Below are 20,689 nucleotides of genomic sequence, written 5' to 3' on the forward strand. Positions count from 1 at the left end.
ATCGTTTGGAGGAGAAGGCTGGATTCCAGGTTTAATCATGGTCCCTGAGGCATGATACAAAGACAGAGCTCCATACTCACCTCAATCAACAGCAGAGCTCCCACTGATGTTAGTGGGAGGTTTGCAGAAAGATCAAAGGGAGAACACAGCCTTCATGTAGTAACTAAACATCTGTATTTAGCTCCTCATTGTCACATTGAGTATCATTCAGTGAGAACAGCTGCTCCCCCTTATTTCACTTCTGTTTCAGCTTTTTGTTTCTCCTCCTTCCTCTCTTCCTCTCTCTGTTGTTCCCCTTTCTTCTCTTGTGTGTCTCCTCTGTTCCTCCCTCTATATTTTTATCTCTGCAGCAAATCCCAGTTCCCACTCCTCAGTGGTTTCACTCCTACCCCCTTCCCTATTTTATTGCTAAAATGATCAGCAGCAGAATGGTTAATGTCATGTTATCATCGCTAGACCTTTAGAGCAGACACTCAAATGAGATGAATAGGAGACAGGTAGGAGATATAGAAGTCATTGTTTCAGGTTGTCTGCAGACCAGGCAGAAGTCACATCAGTTTACGCTTGGTTTACGTTTGGAAGATTGTATCTGCAGCTTCGAGGTATCAAAACTTACTTTTCATTTTTAAATGAAAACTTAGATTCTGCACAAGTTGCATACGACATGCAGGGCACATAAATGTATTTGTGTGCCCATATTCAGATCCTGGCCATGGGCCCTATGTTCGACACACCTGCTAAACAGCCAAGTTCCCTCTTTAATTTCCCGTACAAAATTATATTAGCCCTTCTTTTTGTATGTATTCTCAATTCACATTAAATATTTATCTGGTATGTGAACCTGTTGTATCCTTGCTCTCCACTCAGCATTAAGAATATGGAGAAACCGCATTGGTACAGTTGGATTCCAAATAAATAACTTTATTAACTGTGTGCAAATATAGAAACCTAGCTACTTATATCTGTTCTGGCAGAGTTCTGATGTCTTCTGCAACAGAAGACAGGGAAGCCTGCTAGAAGGCTCCCAAACCATTTAAAGCGATATTACTCAATTCCTATATGCTACACTACAGATAGATTCTGACAACTATCATTTTGTCTGAAAAATTCAGTGTAGTGTGTGAGATGAAGATGCTTCATCCTGGGTTTTTATACCTTTTTTTTAAATAATAGCAACATCCCTGTAATGTTTTACCCTTAAGTTACTGATACTTACTCAACATTACTCCAGTGTAACAAAGTTTTTATCTTGGAATTTTGTTGGTTATATGAAAAATATAATACAGAACAAGAAACAACAAACTCATGAGAATGCCACCACAGGATATTTGTAACAATTTAAATATGTGTAATATCAACCTGAATTTTATTATTATTATTATTAATTATTATTATTATTGTTGTTATTAACTTTTAGCTCCAGCTTCTGGCTGATTTGCCATAGTCTCTAGAGTAATGCAGAGTGGTTAGCTACACTCAGGTGACTTCCTGGACCCCTTCGCTGATGGCTGCTTGGATGAATTCTTATTGGGAACAATAGGAGGCACTGGCCATTTTGAACAAGGGCATTGAACTGAGAGGACAGTTGCCTCAGTCCCATTGACCACAATAGAAGATAGCAACCTTTTTCAAAGAAGACAGAGGGGTTTTTAATTTTCTGTAGATCCTGAGCCATTGGCCTCTGCTATAGAAGACAATTTCATTTCTGAAGACTAATAGGAAAAAATGACCATTAATCCTTAAAAAAAATCTTCCAAGTGTAGCTAATACATAAGATTTCAGCAAGTTATAACTATATGAGAAATTAGAAGAGTCCATATTCTTAAGATCATTTGGGACAAAAAATGATGCAATACAAGGTGCTGAATTTCTTAAAGGACCCATTTTTCAATTAATTTTAACTCTTTAATTAATGAAGTTACTTGTAAATTCTCAGAAATCCACTGTGTGCTCAGGGCAAGTGCTGTAGGACGTATTGCTGTCTTCATACCTAACAAAGCTGTTGAATCTCTGCTCTAAAATGCAAACTCAACCTTAACTATGCAACCACAACTCGTGCTCACCTAATACCTTTGGCAGTGAACAGTGAGGTGGCAGACTTGCAGATAATAGATTAGTCCAGATTAGGGGACCCTGAGGAATTTAAGGAACACCTGGCAAAGCTAACCAGTAACGTAACGCAATATCAGCCCAAATTCCTTTTAGTAAATTCATCATGTTAGGTAGCACTTTCTGGGACAAAAGATCCGGACATAATTTTGTTGCTCTGCCAATTATTATCTTCACAATCTGCCGCTGTTTCAAAAAAGCAAATAGTATTAGGTTGTATTAAAAAAGAGAATAAGATAAGAGCACTATTTTCTGTGCTTTAGAAAACTAAGCACACTTTCTGCTGGATTGGGTACTAAATAGTCTGTAAAAAAATAAGATAAAGAATGTTTTTACATGTTATGGTACTTAATAAGACCTCTCTGTTTATTTATTGACGAATGTTGTATGCTTGTCTATCTAAATGACTAGTGTTTTAGTCAGACTTAAATGATGTGTTAAAATTGCCAATTTTTTTTTAGGAATTCAGGTCCTGCTGTATTTATTGCCCCTTAAATGCTTTCCTTGCAAGTATTATTAGTAATGATATGATAGTCATATTTTTTATTTGCATAGCACCACTCAGCCTGAAGGATCCCAGAGTGCTTCACAAATTATATACATTCAGCACAGCTGAAATGCAGCCACCTTGAGTGTGGAGGACAGCAGCCAATCAATCAGCATATAGCACATGGCACAAAAGTGAGCAGGAAGAATAATTTTGCACAACAATGCTATTATGAACAGAGCATGAGATCTTCCATGTTCATACAGAGTGGACAGAGTTTCAATTTTCTGGCTTATGCAACTACATGAAACCATGGGTGGATCCTTTTGTGGTCCCAGTAAGAATGGGTACCGCAGTCCTGAAGTTTAGAATTCTGTTCTGTTCTGTATAGGTTCTTACACTGCCCTGGGGTTCTTACACAACTTTCTTGGAGATCTTAAAAGGAAAATAGAAAATAAATTAAACTACAGTGGCAAGTAGAAGTAGACTGGATCCAAACACCTATGAACTTTGGCAAGTCTGGATTTGAACTTGAAGGCTTAACTTAAATGGGCCAAACCAAAACTCTGTGTAACAACCTCTCTCCCGTAACACAGTAGAAATAGAACCTAGCACTGTTAGCACCACATGATCACCTCACACTTAGCCAGGTCATTGCAACCAGATCCCAGTACGCTCACATGGTGGTGAAGTTTGACTTGCATTTGAGTTATATGAGCTAAGTCCATGTCTCGGACCATTTGAAGGTTGCTGGAACGATGATAAGGCAAGTAAAACAAAAGCAGATTTAGTTTTTGTTTTAATTATTACATAAGAATATTCAACTTTCCAAACTTCGTTTTTTATTTTTTTTTAATTTAATGATTCTTAGAATGGTAGAAGATATTCTAAGTAGGTGGGATGTGGAAGAAGTCTGACTCTATATATTTGAGTAGGCCATGATTCCACCTCCTGCTCAGAAAACTGAAGTTAGGCTGTAAATTATAGTGATATTTATAGATAACTGCCCTTAGTAATAATAAATTCTTATTAAGCATATCTGACTGGGCTTTTGTGCATCTGCCTCTAAAATCACTTTGTTCTCCTTGTTGAGTTTATTAAAAAATAGAAACTTGTTCATTTAGAGGACCGACTGGCTAAGCAGCAGTTCTGCAGAAAAGGACCTGGCGATTACAATGGATGAGAAGCTGGATATGAGTCAGCAGTGTGCCCTTGTTGCCAAGAAAGCTAATGGCATAGTGGGCTGCGTTAGTGGGAGCATTGCCAGCAAATCGAGGGAAGTGATTATTCCCCTCTATTTGGCACTAGTGAGGCCACATCTGGAATATTGCATTCAGTTTTGGGTCCCCCACTACAGAAAGGAGGTGGATAAATTGGAAAGAGTCCAGCGGAGGGCAACAAAAATGATCAGGGGTCTGGGGCACATGACTTACAAGGAGAGACTGAGGGAACTGGGCTTATTTAGTCTGCAGAAGAGAGGAATGAGAGGGGATTTGATAGCAGCCTTCAACTACCTGAAGGGGAGTTCTAAAGAAGATGGAGCTCGGCTGTTCTCAGAGGCAGCAGATGACAGAACAAGAAGCAATGGTTGCAGTGGGTAGGTCTAGGTTGGATATTAGGAAACACTATTTCACTAGGAGGGTAGTGAAGCACTGGAATGGGTTACCAAGGGAGGTGGTGGAATCTCCTTCCTTAGAGGTTTTTAAGGTCAGGCTTGACAAAGCCCTGGGTGGGATGATTTAGTTGGTGTTGGTCCTGCTTTGAGCAGGGGGTTGGACTGGATGACCTCCTGAGGTCTCTTGCAACCCCAAGCTTCTGTGATTCTAGAGGGAATTTGAGACTTTTTTTTCATTTTGAGGAAACTTTAAACCTCTCACTAAAATTGTTTTACTTATCTGCTCATTGTTAGGGAGTTTGCAGGTTGGGGAGGAAAGTTCCCCACTGAAGTTCTACTGTGGTATTTTATGGCTAGTTCCAACTACTTTTTTGACTTGAATGCCACAGAAGTGTGCAAGAGGAGGGTACTTCCAGTAGATTTGTAGCTCTGTAAGTATAAAAAAGAAATTGAGTATTAGCTCTTCTTTACATCAAAATGTATTTTATTTTATTGAAATGTAGGACTAGAAGGAACTTGTGTCATAGAATCATTGCTTTAAAGTATTTCTTGCTCAGTGAGAAATTATTCTTCTATAGTGTTTGTTCTCTCCTATTGAACTTTGAGTGGTTGAACATATATAGCATATGCATTTATTAATATATTTAAAATACATAGTGGACATGGTGATAAGGAAGAGGATTTACCCATGTGGAGTGTAGACAGATATGTATAGCCAAAGAGACTTTGGAATTCAGTGGGACTACTTCCTAATAAGAGGGCAACAAATTAAGTCAGTGGGCAAGATTGTGATTTCTTGGCCAGTACTGTTGAGCTGTGCAGTAGTTTCCCTATGCGGCCTCATGATCATATCACCCTTTTCCATCCCACTCTCCATTCCTTCCTGTTGTTTCACACTCATTTACTATATGATTCTTCAAATTAGATTGTAATCTCTTCAGGGCAGGGAGCATCAGTTACTGTGTATGCCAAACCCAGCACAATAGGGGTGCTGGGTACCACCACAGCACAAATATTTATTTGAGCACCACCACAGCACAAGTATTAATAATTTAACAAACAATAATTTATACTGGTGTAAATCTGGAGTAACTGCACTGACTACACTGGTGTAACTGAGATCGAAATCTGAGCCGTTGGACTAGTTGTATATGTAATTCAAGGTCCCATGGAGTTCTTCTGTTGACTTCAGAGTGCTTTGGATCAGGCCCTCTGTGCAGTATCTGTAGAACCAGAACCTAGTGGAAACCTATTTCACACCCCAGCAGTGAGTGAGCTATCTGATGTGGGGGGTGCAATGATGCAGACTGGAAGGGGCATAAAGCCAGTTGATGCACTCCATAAACATGGTGACAGGTTTCAGAGTGGTAGCTGTGATAGTCTGTATCAGCAAAAAGAACAGGAGTACTTGTGGCACCTTAGAGACTAACAAATTTATTTGAGCATAAGCTTTCATGGGTTAAAACCCACTTCATCGGAAAAGTATTTTCCACTGCATGCATCCAATGAAGTGGGTTTTAGCCCATGAAAGCTTATGCTCAAATAAATTTGTTAGTCTCTAAGGTGCCACAAGTACTTCTGTTCTTTTTTCCATAAACATGGTGGACTAGAAAGAAATGGAGCCAGCACAGCTGAGCAATGCATTGATTCAGGGCAACTGCTAAGGAGCCACCACTGGTGAGAACCCTTAGGAATCCCTGCCAAAATGTAAAGTTGCTCCTAAGGGAGAGTGACACTACTGCTCCTGCCCCTCCCTCTAGATCAGTTCTCCTTTCAGCACATCCACAGCCTCCAGCACAAAGTGGTAAAAGTTGCACTCACAGGGCTAAATAGGGCCTATAATGTGTGTGTATTTTTCTAAGTCAGTAGAAGTCTAGAGTTCTGTTCACTCTATTATAATTGCAGTTTGCTTTAACCTGTGTCATTTAAAATCCTGACTCCTTGAACTGAGGAAGATATGTATTGGTATGGGTGTGTCCTTTTGGTCAATAGGTATGCTAGGTAGTTATATTTAAAGGGTTTGAAGTTATTTGTATGAGCCATGGTGAAGTGTGTAAACTTTTATTTTTATCTTGAGAGCTGCTTAGCAATTCTTCCAGGAGATTTATGCTTTTCTAGTTGAAACACTTACAAATTGAGAGGAATACAATATTAGCAAAAGCAGAGACAGCTCATTTCTGGTTCCATCTGAGAATCCAGTTCATAATTTCCCTATGATCTTGGCTGAGAACACAGGCAAGTTTTAACTTTGTTTAGTAAAACAAAAGAAGCATCGTTCCTTTTAACCAATAAAAGTCAATCACTCATCCAGTAGTCCCATAAAGTTTCTGTCTGATTGTATCTGTATCAGAGGGTTCTCATGTAGCACCCAGACAAACTGTGCTCCTAACCTTGTTTGGGGCAGTACTGCTGCGTGGAAAAGTTACTCAAAGATCACACACGTACAATACCTTCAGTGCTTGCATTGCCTAAAGATTTACTGCCAACAATTGGTTTCTTTTTCATTTTACTTGCAAAGAGCGCATCTTGTTTCTTCTGAGAAAGAGTAACTGAAGCAAGTCACTTGCTTCTATCTCAATGACTTTTACATTTTTTTTTTTAAAAATGTCATTGCTTTAGACAAGAAACGCTGTGATGAGTAATGCTTAGGAGAAGGGGGAAAAAACTTGCTTACAAGGAACTGCTTTTAGTAGCGTGCAGTCTTAATCCACATACATGCAGATGAGTCTGTCAGAGAGCATTCCTCCCACACCCCCTTTTTAGAGGAAGTTTGTTGATGTATTACCGACATCTCATCTTCAAAGCAAAAAAAAAAAAAAAGAAGACAGCCATTCACAGGAAGGACGTATATTGATTTGTTCTCCTCCTGGAGCCTGGAGCAGAAGTACCCAGACCGCATGATGAAGGAGCATTGTACCACCTACAGTAGTGCTGCCTCCAGCTGTGTCAGTGACTCTACCATGGAAAGTCTGCAGCCACTCACGCCTAACTACATGTCTGTGTGTTTATTTGCAGAAGAATCTTATCAAAAATTAGCAATGGAAACTCTGGAAGAATTAGACTGGTGTTTAGATCAACTTGAAACCATTCAGACCTACCGATCAGTCAGTGAGATGGCATCTAACAAGGTAAGCGATGAGATAACTTCTTCCTAAAATGTCAAAGGCTGAAAATAAAAAGAATAAGTGCTGTAATGTAAGACAAAAAACGTTGCTGTATGTGACGGTGTCCACCAGCAGACCAGCATGCACGGTGCAATATCTGACAAAGTTCATTTAAACACTGTTGGTACTTTTTCCTAGTAGTTTATGTTAAGGATGGGAACTTTGCTTTGAGCTATCTGTGTCCTTATGCTATTGCAAGAATTAAACAGTGCAAGTGGCAAACAATAGCATAGGTTCTCAAGCAGAATATATTTACACTGTGAAATTAATCCTTGCATTTGATGATATGTTCCAGTGGACCTTAGGTACATTTTTATACAGCTAGAAGTAGGATGATAAGTAACAACGTTTCTTACAAAGTAACTTATAAGTTGGAGAAAATTGATCATAGAAAAGCAGAACCAGGAAAACATTTAGCATTCTGTAGATTCAGAATTATAATATGGTACAATGCAGTAAAACCACATCATTACATTGATATTTGTCTATCAGAAAATGTACAAGGTGTCAATTATAGCTGTTCCTCCTGGAAAAAAATATTACCACAGGCCCCCGCTGAAAAGTGTGTAATTGTAACAAATGATCAGGTTGGGGAAATTAACTTGGCTTTTCAATAATAATGGCAAACTCTAAACACTATGGGATAATGTTTTACTGCAGCTGTCTCTTTCTCTAAGCATTTGGTTTGTGTTTTTAATATTATGGTATGAGTTAACAGCATTTTATATTCAGTACATGATTAGGGTGCAGTGCCATAACACTGGGACATAGGGCTGATTTTTGAGAGGAGGGAAGAGATGCAGGAGAATTTGAGTTTTCATACAAGGAGTACAAATTTGCTAAAATTAATTTGAAAAAAAAATATCCCAAACTAAACTTTATGCTGAAGGTAGGAAAAAATGGGGGGAAGGTTCAGAAGAAAAATACAGAAAAGATATAAAGGGAAAAAATACAGCAGACGCCCTGAATACCTCTCAAAATAATCCTTTAAAACCACCACTCTCTCCAACCCTGAGCTTCTGCTTCCAGCCTCCAATCTTCCCAGCCAGAGAAAGAACTGCTCTCTGTGAGCAGATGAGATTCTTTTAAGAACCCATCAAAGTCAGTCCTTAATTGGCCAGAGGGGTTATTGTTGATTGACATAAGGCACTCCCTGGGACTATAGGCACCACCTCTGCAATGTTCCTAGCCATTGCTCAAATGAGCAATTGACTGGCATCTGAGCAGATCTCCTGCTTTTGCACCCAGCTGCACAATCTAAGTGCACAAGATCTCAAAGTCACAAGTATTGCTGCTCCAAATTCAATATTTATGCCCATGCTTGTATGCAATATTTACACCCATCAGCCTAATGAAGCAAATCCATATGGTTTCTGAAATGTGTGTGCTCTCTCTCTTATAAAGATGTTAGACACTGTGTATTCCTTCATTCCTTTGCATTAGCCTTCATTATTAGAACCTGTTTTACCTTTGTGCCACACAAATCCAGGGCTATTTTTCTTTTCCTAACTGGAAATACATTACACCAGAATTTCTGAGTCAGAAACTGAGATTCTATGGAATATGTTAAAGAAATTAATCCCAGGTCATTTGAAATTTCCTCCTCCTCCACTAGTTCTTACTCTAGCATGCTGGGGCATAGTAATTAATACAAGTTTAATAGGGCTAGCTTTCAAGAAAAGGATATAATTATCAGCTTGCGTGAGAAATAGATCTAGCCATTAGTAAGGCTTTAGCCTGAGAAGAAAATAGGGCCTCACACATGGGGCAGAACTATCCCGTATTTTGAGATTTTCTCCCACATTTGGACTCTTACATGTGGAAAGCTCTGATTAAGTAATTCAGCCATTGTGTAATTGTTAAATATGATGATTTTACTATGTGCAGTGTTACTGTTCATTGGTTAGATTCAACTTTCTTTAAACTTTGCTCATTCATATACTTGAACTAAAATGTGTTTGTACGTGTTCTGGTCAGATTCCAAGAGTCGTTTCTAGCTATGAAAGAATAACGTGAAATGGTTTACAGCTTATTCTTTTTTTCTTTGCCATGGTAACAAACATCTAAACGAGTTGGTGATAAATGTCTCTTGGTTTTGTGCCATCATGGCAAACAGTTTGTCATGGCGCACAGTAAAATTATTTCAAGTGAGCTGTGCAGTCTGAAAACTGTTCAACTGGAAGTATTGAGGCTTTTGAAAGACTCTTCAGAAACAATCAGAAAATTTGACAAATTAATGGAACATTTTTAATCTCATAAAGTATCTGAGTAGACTATCTTGCTTGAATCAAAAGCTTTTAAGTAGGGCATTGATAAACAACAAAACAGTCAGATGTTTTGAAAACAGGATGCTTAGGCTCCACATTATTAAAGAAGAACGGAAAGAGAAACAGTATAGAAAGGAAGAAAGCAAATAGACTCAGCACGATCCCAAGTGCAAGAACAGTATAAACCGTGACCTATCTTCCTGACCTCTGTTATTGCTGAGTTCCTGGCCCTGTGCCACTAAAGCCAAACTACGTCATTTGAGAATGATAGTAGGCATGGCACAGCTGTTGCAAGTGTGACTCGAATTTCCTGTCTCCTTCCTGACAGACGTAGTTTTAAAAGTACAGAGTTGCAACAACAGCAGACAGAGAGGGAGGATCTCTGAATTCATGTTTGCAGTGTGATTCTCAGACCTCTTGTATAAAAAGCATTTTCTGGGAAGTGACACCATCCTGGTCATAAAGAGTTGGCACATGGATCTGCCAACAGTGTAAATTAATTACTCAAGGAAAGTGAAAAACTAAGGGCCTGATCCTGCTAGGTGCCAACTTGTATTGAGGCTAATGGGAGTGGAGGCTGCAAAGCGCAGGCTTGAGTCCAGCATAGAACCATTACAGAAAGGCAAGCTCTGTCTTCTGACTACTCCCTCACTGGGTAAAGTCTTTACCGGTGCACTTAATCCTGTCCTCCAAATACCCCAGACCTCTTGCTATTCCAGACCAGAGTCTCTGGGAAGCAGACTGCCTATCACGCCAAGCATGGTGGTGGTTTTGGGAAATGGGAAATGAAATGATTTGCATTCCAAAATTAGAAAGAGAGCAACGCTGAAGAAAACAACCATACATCCCTAAATGAGTTTCTGTTCCACATTGCTTAGTCATTGCCCCTTGGCACTGGCCTCATTCCCTGTGGATTCCCTAAACGAAGCATGTGGAAATGTACAGAATACTGCAAAGACAGAGTTTATTATTTATGTAAAATACTAACAAGACAGTTCTCTAGTTTCAGCTTTGAGTGAAATAAAGCTAACTTACCCTTAATCGTCTGTAGATATTAAATGTTAATTTGTATTGTACATTTTTACATTATTGTAAGAGATGACTGTCATTCTGTATTTAGTGGCCTATCCAGTTCACTGCCTAGGCAGATACTGAGTCGTCTCTGGAGCTTTGTGAGTCATGGGCTTCCTGATATAGCAGCCCCCTAATGCTGCATTTGGCATCATGCAGCTGTCTACAGACTCATCTTCCATAGAGACAGAATCACAGGCCCCTGGAGCATTTGGGCTCTACGGAGCAAGATTGGTGGACACATTGGTGCATCCTCAAATCATGAAGCGTTGGGTAAATAATTCCCCAACTGACCTACCATGTGTCCTCTAGTTGTCCAATTCCGAGCTTGGTGGTTTTCTAAGGCCTTAAGGTCATAGAAGCTAGGGCTGGAAAAGACCTTTTACATCACGGAGTCCATCCACTTATAAGTGCAGGATCCCCTGAATAGCACAGCAGTTTTTGAAGCCAGTATTCAGAGTCTCTGCACCCAGACTGTGCAACTTTGCAGGTGATAGATGATAAAGGCTGGCTGGAAAGTAAAATCTGTTTCATCGAAAAAGTTTTTGACAACTGATTCTGTTCCTTCCAGATTTTTTCCCAGAAAAGTGAGAGTGCATGAGACTACCCCAGAATAGCTAAGTTATGCTCCAGGGATCAGAGGAGAGAGACCTGAACCTCAGTCTCCCACGCCCTGGGCAAGAGTCCTAACCACCAGACTCTAGAGTCAGCTCCGTTTTGTCTAAAATAGTAGTTGCTGGGCCTGGATGTGGGAGACCCATGTTCAAGTCCCTGCTCTAAATCAGGCAGAGCCCCTTCTCTGTTGGTTTTGGGTAGGTTCTTCAGACCCAGGATGGAATTTCTGGTCAAAATCCATGACAGCCCCAGTGCAGAATAGCCATTAGACTGGTGGTTAGGGGTTCACATGTGGGAGACCCAGTTTCTAGTCCCTAGTCTGAATCAGGGAGAGCAGGGACTTGAGCCTATCTACCACACCCAGGTGATTGAATTGCCATCACCATTTGGATGTTGGCTATCCTCACGCTGCTCTAGGCCAGAAATTCCACCCTGCACCTGAGAGATCTTCCCAGTGAAAGTATTGCTGGATCCAATATGTTTCCATGAAAAGTTTCCGTTTTGACAACTGGGCATTTTCCGACAAAAAACATTTAATCCAAAAGTTCCCAGCGAGCCCTATGAATAATGTAATTCATTATTTGCAGAAACAGTTTGAATTTTGTATATACCTACTTTGGTAACATCACCGGGTCTTCCTTGTTGACACACTGGCTTTGAAACTTAGTAATACCTGTAATGTGATGGAAGTTAAGGAAGCCTTAACATTGACAATATGGCTCAGTGCTGCTAGACATACTGTAATATAACTCCTTGCAATTTGTCTTACCTGGATTTAGAAATGTCAGCTGTTAAAGTCGTCTCCAGGAGACGTGTGCGTAAGGAGCAGAATTAAATCCTCCAGGCAGATAACATTTTTGACCATCACTGTATACATAGGTATTTGCTAGCGAGACTGCTCACCAAGCCATTGTCTTTGTTATTTTGCAAGAGAACCCCTGGCATAAACATGACTCCTCCACTTCACCACTATTTCAAAGGCTGTTCCAATTAAACAAAAAACAAACCAAACCGAGAGAGACCAGCAAGCCCACACCTAACTGCCAGGAGACAGTGGCTAAATAAATCTGAGGGCACTAATGTAAACTCTGGCAGTCCACATCAAGCAGTTTAACATTGCTCAGGGCAGCATGCCAAGGGTCTATGTGCCTTGCTGCACAGCTTCCACATTTGCATTTGTTTTGTGAGTCTGCCCGCACTCAATCTTGCCCACTTCGTACGTGATGTTTCCCTTAACTGGTGCCAAATTGTTTAGTCTTTTGGTTACTTTACTGTAATTTCCTTTGTTTAATATGCTTTCAAATAGCCAATTGGCTTACAAAGAAAGGCTTGTAAAGTTAAGCAACAGTTAGCAAGACAAAGAGACTTCCATGTCTTTTGTTTTTATAAGCAGAGTTAAGTAGGTATGATTCATGGAATTCCGCACATCAGTTCCTGATGGGTTATTTGGTATTCCCCTCTATCGGCTGCAGCTGTTCAGCGACCGTCATTACGGAAACAAAGACAGTAACTAAGCGTTTGGGAGAACTCATGAAGTGCAAGTTAGCTGATCTTCAACAGCCATTAGAAGTGTATTGTAATTATCATTAAAGATCTTAAATGCATTCTGAAATGCTTGGCGCCCTTGTAAAGATGATGCAAACATACCCTAATGCTGTTAGATGATTCTTGAATTTACAGTTTTTGGAATTAGCCTAGTTGTTAAATCATTATGCTTGATCCAAAATGTGATAGAGGCTGTTTACACCTGAGGGTGAGGATTATTCTTTTGATGTAGGTTTGAACTTCAGTCTACTGATTCAGGTTTAGAAAGAATGCCTTGATCTAGTACTCCAAAACGTCTGTTAGTCTATAAGGTGCCACAGGATTCTCTGCTGCTTTTACAGATCCAGACTAACACGGCTACCCCTTTGATACTTGATCTAGTACAGGCACTGCATTTTCTGAAGATAATAGTGCAAATTACAAACATTACACCTGAGATCCAGATTTTGAACAATCCAAGATTTGAGAGTATTGGATCCAGGATCCAGCCAGAGCAGGGCAGGGACTAGAATTGGTTGGGAATTTTTCAACAAACCTTTTTTTTTTGGTCAGAAAATGCTGATTTGTCCAAATGGATTTTTTCCCCATGAGAATGGATCATTTTCAATGAATTTTTTCAACTAAAAAAAGTTTTGAAATTGTGAAAACAAAATATTTTGACATTTTCAAAAGAAAAAAATCTGGTTTTCTGATTCATAACAAGTTTTCATTTAAAAAATTAAGCTACTTAGAGTTTAAAAAAAATGGTCAAAACCAAAACAAAACATTTCAGAAATTATTGAAAGAAAACTGCAATTGACCCAAACCTGTGTATGTGTGTTTGTGTGCTGGAAACCAGTCAATGGGAGCTACAGGGATGGCACTTGTGGGCACAGGCAGCGCACGGAACACGCTGTCCCCCTCCCACCCTGGGGCCACAGAGACCTGCTAGGAGCCAGCCACTTCCGGGAGCAGCATGGGGCTATGGCTGGCAGGCAGGCAGTCTGCCTGAGCCCTGCTGTGCTGCCAGCTGGGAGCAGCCTGTGGTAAGCGCCTCCCGGCCAGAGCCTGCACCTCACACCCTCTTCTTTACCCCAGCCCCCTATCCCAGGTCAGAATCTCCTCCTGCACCCAAACTCCATCCCAGAGCCTGCACCTCGCACTCCTTCCTCCACCCCAACCCCCTACCCCAGATGAGAATCCCCCTCCTGCACCCAAACTCCATCCGAGAGCCTGCACCTCGAACTCCTTCCTCCACCCCAAGCCCCCACGCCAGATCAGAATCCCCCTCCTGCACCCAAACTCCCTCCCAGACTCCCCACCCCCTTCTGCACCCCAATCCTCTGCCCCAGCCCCCTCCTGCACCAAACTGCCTCCCGGGAAAAAGACTTGTATTCAGGGGCCCTACAAAATCGAATAGCCCCAGGCTCACAGGAGAATTAATCCAGCCCTGTCCATACCCTGAAATCCTCTTCCCTTGCTCCTTTGTTCTCTGAAATGAATAATTATAATGAAAGTTGATTATTCTGCCTCACAAATACAGTGTTAACAGTCTAGAGGAACAATTGTACGTATTTAATACTCCGCGTGTAAATTTGACAATCTGATGCTTTGGCCTTGCCAGCACTAGAGCCTAGCCAGTTTCCAAACAACACCTTCAATCCCCAGGAGACCTCTTTTGTTGGTATGATTCCCCACTGCCCATTAGGTTTGACCTTTTGTGGTGGCTTGACCATTTTGAACTTCTTCATTCTCCAGACATTTCAGTCATGCTGGTTTAGGGTGTATCTTAAGCAGATAATTGCTCAAGGGCAGGTTCAAAAGGTGAATAATTATTTGAGGGCCGGGCTAAAAAGTGAATAATTGTTAAAAGGCGAGAGGCCTTGCCTGAATGGGAATGAAGTGAGGTAACTGTACATGGAACAGAATCAGTAAGGATTTGTGTAATTTCTTAGAGCAAAACCTTTGGTTTGCGGGGGCTGTGATTGGTAGTTCTTTTTCCTTTAGAAAAGGTGGGATCTTTGATCTTTGGAGAAGTTCAGTTCCTGGTCCAACTTGGGCCCAGGCTCTAAGCCCTGATTCTGGTCTCACACCAATTTTATACTGGTGTAAGTCAATTGGCTTCAGTGGAGGTACTCCTGGCTTGCCCAGTACGGGTGAGAGAGACAGGCCCCTCTAAACTCTTATCAAAACTGCCATTTCAGTTTGCCTGTGTAAAACCAGCAAGACAGTGATAGTGCTCAGAAAAATGAGGGGGAAAAGAAGCAAAATGAACATTTTAAGAAAGAGAGAAACATTTGGGAAACTTAATAGTATTTAGGGGTTTGTTCTTTGTTTCAAGTAGGAATCTTTCACCAGTATTCCTCCTCTCCCTCTGTCTCCCTCTCCTGTTGGTGGTAATGTTGATACTCTTTTTGGTATTGTATACCTTTTGGGGCTCTTTGTTTGAGCTCATTGTGATGCCAAACATGGAATTTAGCAGTGTTAGAAGGAATTTCATTTCTCATCACATTCACAAACATACCACCAATCAATGCCAACTCTTCACACATGTTCTGTCCGTTGGGTTCCCTTCTCACATGGAAGCCCCAAGCTAGCTCTCAGTAGGGCATACATGAAACACAGTAGTGTTGGGTTATCAAAAGGAAAATGAGGCAGTTTGGGAGGCACGCTCAAATAGAATGCCTTAGAGAGGGCCTCCGCTGTAAGTTTTAAAAAAAAAAACAACCCATTGTAGCACAGCTGGGCAAATACTGCACGCACAGATATTCCGCAAATTATTTGCCTAGTTCTGTGTTAGAATGATTTTTCATTACAATGTATTTACAATCATTAGTACATTCCATATGTTTTTAGATGGCTGCATTAGGTGCATTTTCATTTTGGGAGGACCAGCTGCCACTGTTTTTCATACAGTATTTTAAGAGATACAAAGCCATGTCTTACTGGGCTTTATTTGCACTTTATGCCTCATCTTATAAAGCAAACAGACTTTTGCTGTTTAAGAGTTGCCAGTTTTTCTCATTATGCACATCTAGGAAAAGCCATTTCAGGGCTCAGAATTATTTTAATTTCCCAGAGCTAGTTTTCCTACCTTATGAAAGCCCTGTGAAGTTGCTTAAATAAAGACTTCAGGATATGAATCACAGATTTCAATTTAATTTAAATGCTAGGTATATACATTTCACAACAGTAGCTTTCTCATTCTCACACTCCCTTTGTTAAATGATAAACACACTTGCCTCTTAGTCTTCTTTCTAAAGATGTAGGATCCAACTGAGACAAAATCACCTAAAAGATAAGTGTCGTTCTCCCCAGTCCAGCTCTTGGGAATGACTGGAAAAAAGCTTTAAGCCCCTTACTGTCTAAATGCATTGTTTAATGAGACAACAAAAAGAGCCATGTAGCCTGAATACATCTGTTAATTGGAGACTGAGGGAGGCCGAGAACACTCTGGCAATCAAGCGTTAAGACTATATTCCATTTTCACCGCTGCAGGCTTAGGGATTGAAGGTCCTGAGTTTTGAGAGTAGTGCGGTGTGGGAGGCAGGGAATTCACTAGCATGCACCATCCTCTCCATATGGGCAGCTTCATAAATAGCTAATAAAGAGCGGGGGTGGTTATTTGGTTTGCGGTTTCTATCGTGGGCTCTTCCTACTAACTTGGTCAGCTTCCTTTGGCACAAGTGGCTTTCTCAGTGTGGCTCTCATAGGTATGACTGATCAGACATTTTGGTATAAGACCTTCTGCCTTCTGGAGCATTGGTTTCTCTCAAGGCCATAGATATTGTTAGTTGTATCAGGCCTTTCTTTAATTAAGACATTTTATGCCTGTAGTCTGCTTGCTTTAGTCATCTAATTATATTTTGCTGTTGCTTCCTGTCATTCAGTTCAGTCTGGTACTGATCTTTCTTTTGTTTCCTGATCTTTGTTTTTCATTTTCTGAGCTAAGCTTCCAGTTAATTTCAGAAAACACTTCACACCTGTGGAACTCTAAAAATGCCTTTGGAAAGCAAGATGTTTAGTCTATAGTTAAAAAAAAGGACTTCTCCCATTTATAATTTTAATCTAAACTTATCACATTGGAGTTAGGTTAGACAACTATAATTAATTCCCTCCAAATTGTGGACAACCAGTTTTCCTAGGAGAAGTGCTATTAATTTTTGGCCTAATTTTGTTGCCACTAAAGTCAGGATGAATTTTGCTATTAACTTCAGTGGGTGCAGGGTCATGCTTTTGGTTAGAACACATGACCATGTCAAATATGTTCTTTTAAAACACCCATTCTACTGAGAAGTGCTCAGTTGTGTTCTGTGTTTTCTTTTACATGGTAAGAAGCACTTACCATGGATGGATGCTATAGATAACACAATAGATAGTAATCTTCATTTGAGCTATCATTAGGGATTTTTGTTGGACTCTTGTCTTGCTGAGAAATCAGGCCCCAGCAGATTTTGGTAGATAAATAATTTTGGCGTCAGACATCCTGTCAAAGGTTTCTGTGGTAAGTTAGTGAGTCAGGTAACCAATACAAAGCACTAAACTAACATGCTGAAGCAAGCTGTAGTTGTTTCTATTCATTATCCTGAAACCAGTGTTTTTACAGATAGGGAAGGGCAGAATGATTCAGATGAAACAGAAACTGACCCGAATATCCACCCAAATAAAACTGAAGTTTATAATCAGACATGTTGTGCTATATTAACATTGTGTTTTATCTGTACAAATATTCAGTGTATTCCTTCTAATGATACATAGAATGAACTTATAAATCTTATCAATGCTTTTGCTTTTATGCTAATCAAAAGACATGCTAATAGTCCAAAAAAATCCTATATGATACCAATCAGCTATGAAAGCACTGACAGAATGCATCTGCCATTCGTATTCATAGGCAGTAGATGTTTTATAGGACTTGTCTTCAACTGGAGGAAGCCTTTAAGCAGATTTAGCCCTGCGGGAATGGCATGTACTTTCTTAATGTGCCAGCAAAGTCTCATGCATGTGCACCTTATAAATACATGACACATTTATTTTCAGGGAAGTCAAAATGGTGGTTTCGCCATGACCTTACTTTTTCGTCAACATCAGTTGATAGAGTTTTTTTTTCCGTTAGACCCACCCAATTCTCGTGAGGTGAGTAACATGAGCCCCAAGCTTTGCATGTGAATAGGGAAATTCAGACTCTCTTCTAAGCAATGATAATTCATAGTACATCCACTATGCAGGATCTTGTTCTAACCCTGTTATTATGCGTTTGCATATTTCAGCTTTCAATTATCTGGAAATGATCTAGAATCTCTCTCTCTCTCTATCTTTCTTTCTTCCTTCAAGGCAGGTTCTGATTCTTGCAGTGTTCCAGCTTTTTTTATTATGTGTTTGCATATTTTCATTTTCAATTATCTGGAAATGAGCTAGAAATACCCACACACTTCATGGTTCTGATTCTTTAAAGGGAACAGCAAATTTTACCAGTAAAACATTAATATTAGTCTTATCTAGATCAGCGTGATGTTATTACTTTAAGGGAGGAGTCACTTAACATAACTGATTTATAGCAACTTTTTCTTTAGGAGTTGTGCTTTGAAATTATGTATTTTCAAATTGTCATAATAAAATTGTGTAAACAAGCCTGCCATGAGATTATTCTTTTTTAAGTATTTGCTTGAATGTACGAAGGATAAAGCAGTGTTCTCTTGACATAAAATGAGAAATTTCATGGCTCAATGTTTGTTTATGATTAAAAAATAAACAAAAGAGAAAACAAAAATCCTCAATGTTTTGCATCTTGTTAAAAGTAGCTTCTAGCACATCATAACTTGATTGGGGCGGGGAGGAAAGAAAGAGTTGCAAAAGCACTGAAATGAAAAAAAGACTGAAGGCTGAATATAATATGTTTACTGACTCTAGCCACTAAAATAATGGAAATTACGTATCAAAAGCTCTCTTCTTTTGAACTGATTCACCAAATTAATTGAAAAAGCTTTATTATTTTTACTGTTAAATTTATATTTAAAATCAGCTTCTCATCACTCTTAGTGAGAGTACAGAAGAAAAGAAAATACACAAACTGAAATTTTGAAGTAACAGGAACAGTTGCAAACTAATCTTTTCTGATTAAATCCATTCTGTAAATGATGAAATATGAGGAAAACTGAAGATAAAATTTTGTTATTCCTCAGACTGAAGAAAGAACTTCTTTCTAGGAGTATTGGCTTGGCAGACTCAAAATAGGCCAAAATGAACAGTGCTTCAAAGTTCATATAGGTTTGAGGGGAGCCAGAATAATAGGAAATTACCTTTTATATAATAACTCGTTAAAAAAAGAAAGAAAGGAAAATCATGTACTAGTAGTTACCTGCTTTTCTGCCCATTGTGAGAATTACCAACCCACATTTTGTCTCATCTGGTACTCTTGGGAGTTTTGCTTTCATGTTGACAGTTGGGACAGTATCCTGAAATCCTCATTCAGCTCTCCCTCGGGCAAAAACACTGCTTAAGATTAGACACCTATGAGATTTAAATACCCGGTCTGGAAGAGGAGACCAAGTGTTCGTTAATATCTGTTGTGGTTTCAAATACTGGTTTATCTAACTTAAAAAATCTGCTATAGCACACGCCTGCCACAAACACCGTCAGGGCCGGCTTTAGGCCTGTTCCACCAATTCCCCCAAATCGGGCCCCGCTCCTAAGAAGTGAAAATCCCTTCCCTGGCTAGAGGCGCCTTTTTAATTTTTACTCACCTGGCGGCGCTCCGGGTCTTCAGCAGCACTTCGATGGCAGGTCCTTCGCTTGCTCTGGGTCTTCGGCAGGGGGTCCTTCAGTGCCGCTGAAGACCTGGAGTGAGTGAAGGACCCACTGCCGATGTGCTGCTGAAGACTCGGAGCACTACCTGGTGAGTATAAGCCCCATGTTTTTTTACATGTGTGGGTTGTTTTTTTTTAAGGCATCCCTGCCGGGGCCCCGTCAAAACTGTTCAAATTGAGCCCTGCACTTCCTAAAGCCGGCCCTGAACACCATAACTGAATGTTCAAAGTGCACACGGATACGTGCCCCTGTGGCCTGATCCTGCAAATACTTATACATCTGAGGAGTCATTTCCCTTGTGTGTATAAATGTTTTCAGAATTGGGCCTTAATTCCTATTACACTGGTAAATTTCTGTGTAACCTGCTAGATTTTAAATATCTAGTGTCAAATTCTTCCCAGGTAAAATAGAAATGAATGGAATTACACCAGGAATGAATTGTGCCTTGATACCAGAAGTGGTTAGAACAGGGGTAGGCAACCTATGGCACGTGTGCCGAAGGCAGCTCGCGAGCTGATTTTCAGTGGCACTCACACTGCCCAGGTCCTGGCCACCAGTCCGGGGGGCTCTGCATTTTAATTTAATTTTAAATGAAGCTTCTTAAACATTTTAAAAACCTTATTTACTTTACATACAACATTAGTTTAGTTATATATTATAGACTTATAAAAAGAGACCTTCTAAAAACGTTAAAATGTATTACTGGCATTTGAAACCTTAAATTAGAGTTGAATAAATGAAGACTCAGCACAGCACTTCTGAAAGGTTGCTGACCCCTGGGGTTAGAAGCATGATTAAGTTGATCATGACTTGGCCCTGTTGCATTTATCGGCTGGGCTGGGGGACGAGGGGGGCGGGGAGAGAGGAGAGGAAACAAGGAGAAACCATACACACACTAATGATATCCTTGCAGGTAAGAATTCTCTCCTACCTTTTGTTCTGAGGACTTCTAAGAAACAGTGGCAACGTGAAGAATGTAAGATGGTATTTGTGTCAGAAGGTTGGGTCACGAGGGCAATGCCGTTTATAA

At 40.1% G+C, this 20,689-nt stretch overlaps 1 protein-coding gene across 2 annotated transcripts in view; it reads left to right on the forward strand.

Annotated features, from left to right (window-relative positions):
• The window catches only part of PDE4B (phosphodiesterase 4B), a 376,436-nt gene that overhangs the window by 333,805 nt on the left and 21,942 nt on the right, over window positions 1-20,689 (forward strand). For both annotated transcript variants that reach the window (XM_032771931.1, XM_032771932.2), the window contains one exon: window positions 7,227-7,339. In XM_032771931.1, the coding sequence (XP_032627822.1) occupies window positions 7,227-7,339 (113 nt within the window). The remainder of the gene's footprint in view (window positions 1-7,226; window positions 7,340-20,689) is intronic.

The sequence above is a fragment of the Chelonoidis abingdonii genome, chromosome 7 (genome assembly GCF_003597395.2).
Source record: "Chelonoidis abingdonii isolate Lonesome George chromosome 7, CheloAbing_2.0, whole genome shotgun sequence".
NCBI classification, from domain to species: domain Eukaryota; kingdom Metazoa; phylum Chordata; order Testudines; family Testudinidae; genus Chelonoidis; species Chelonoidis abingdonii.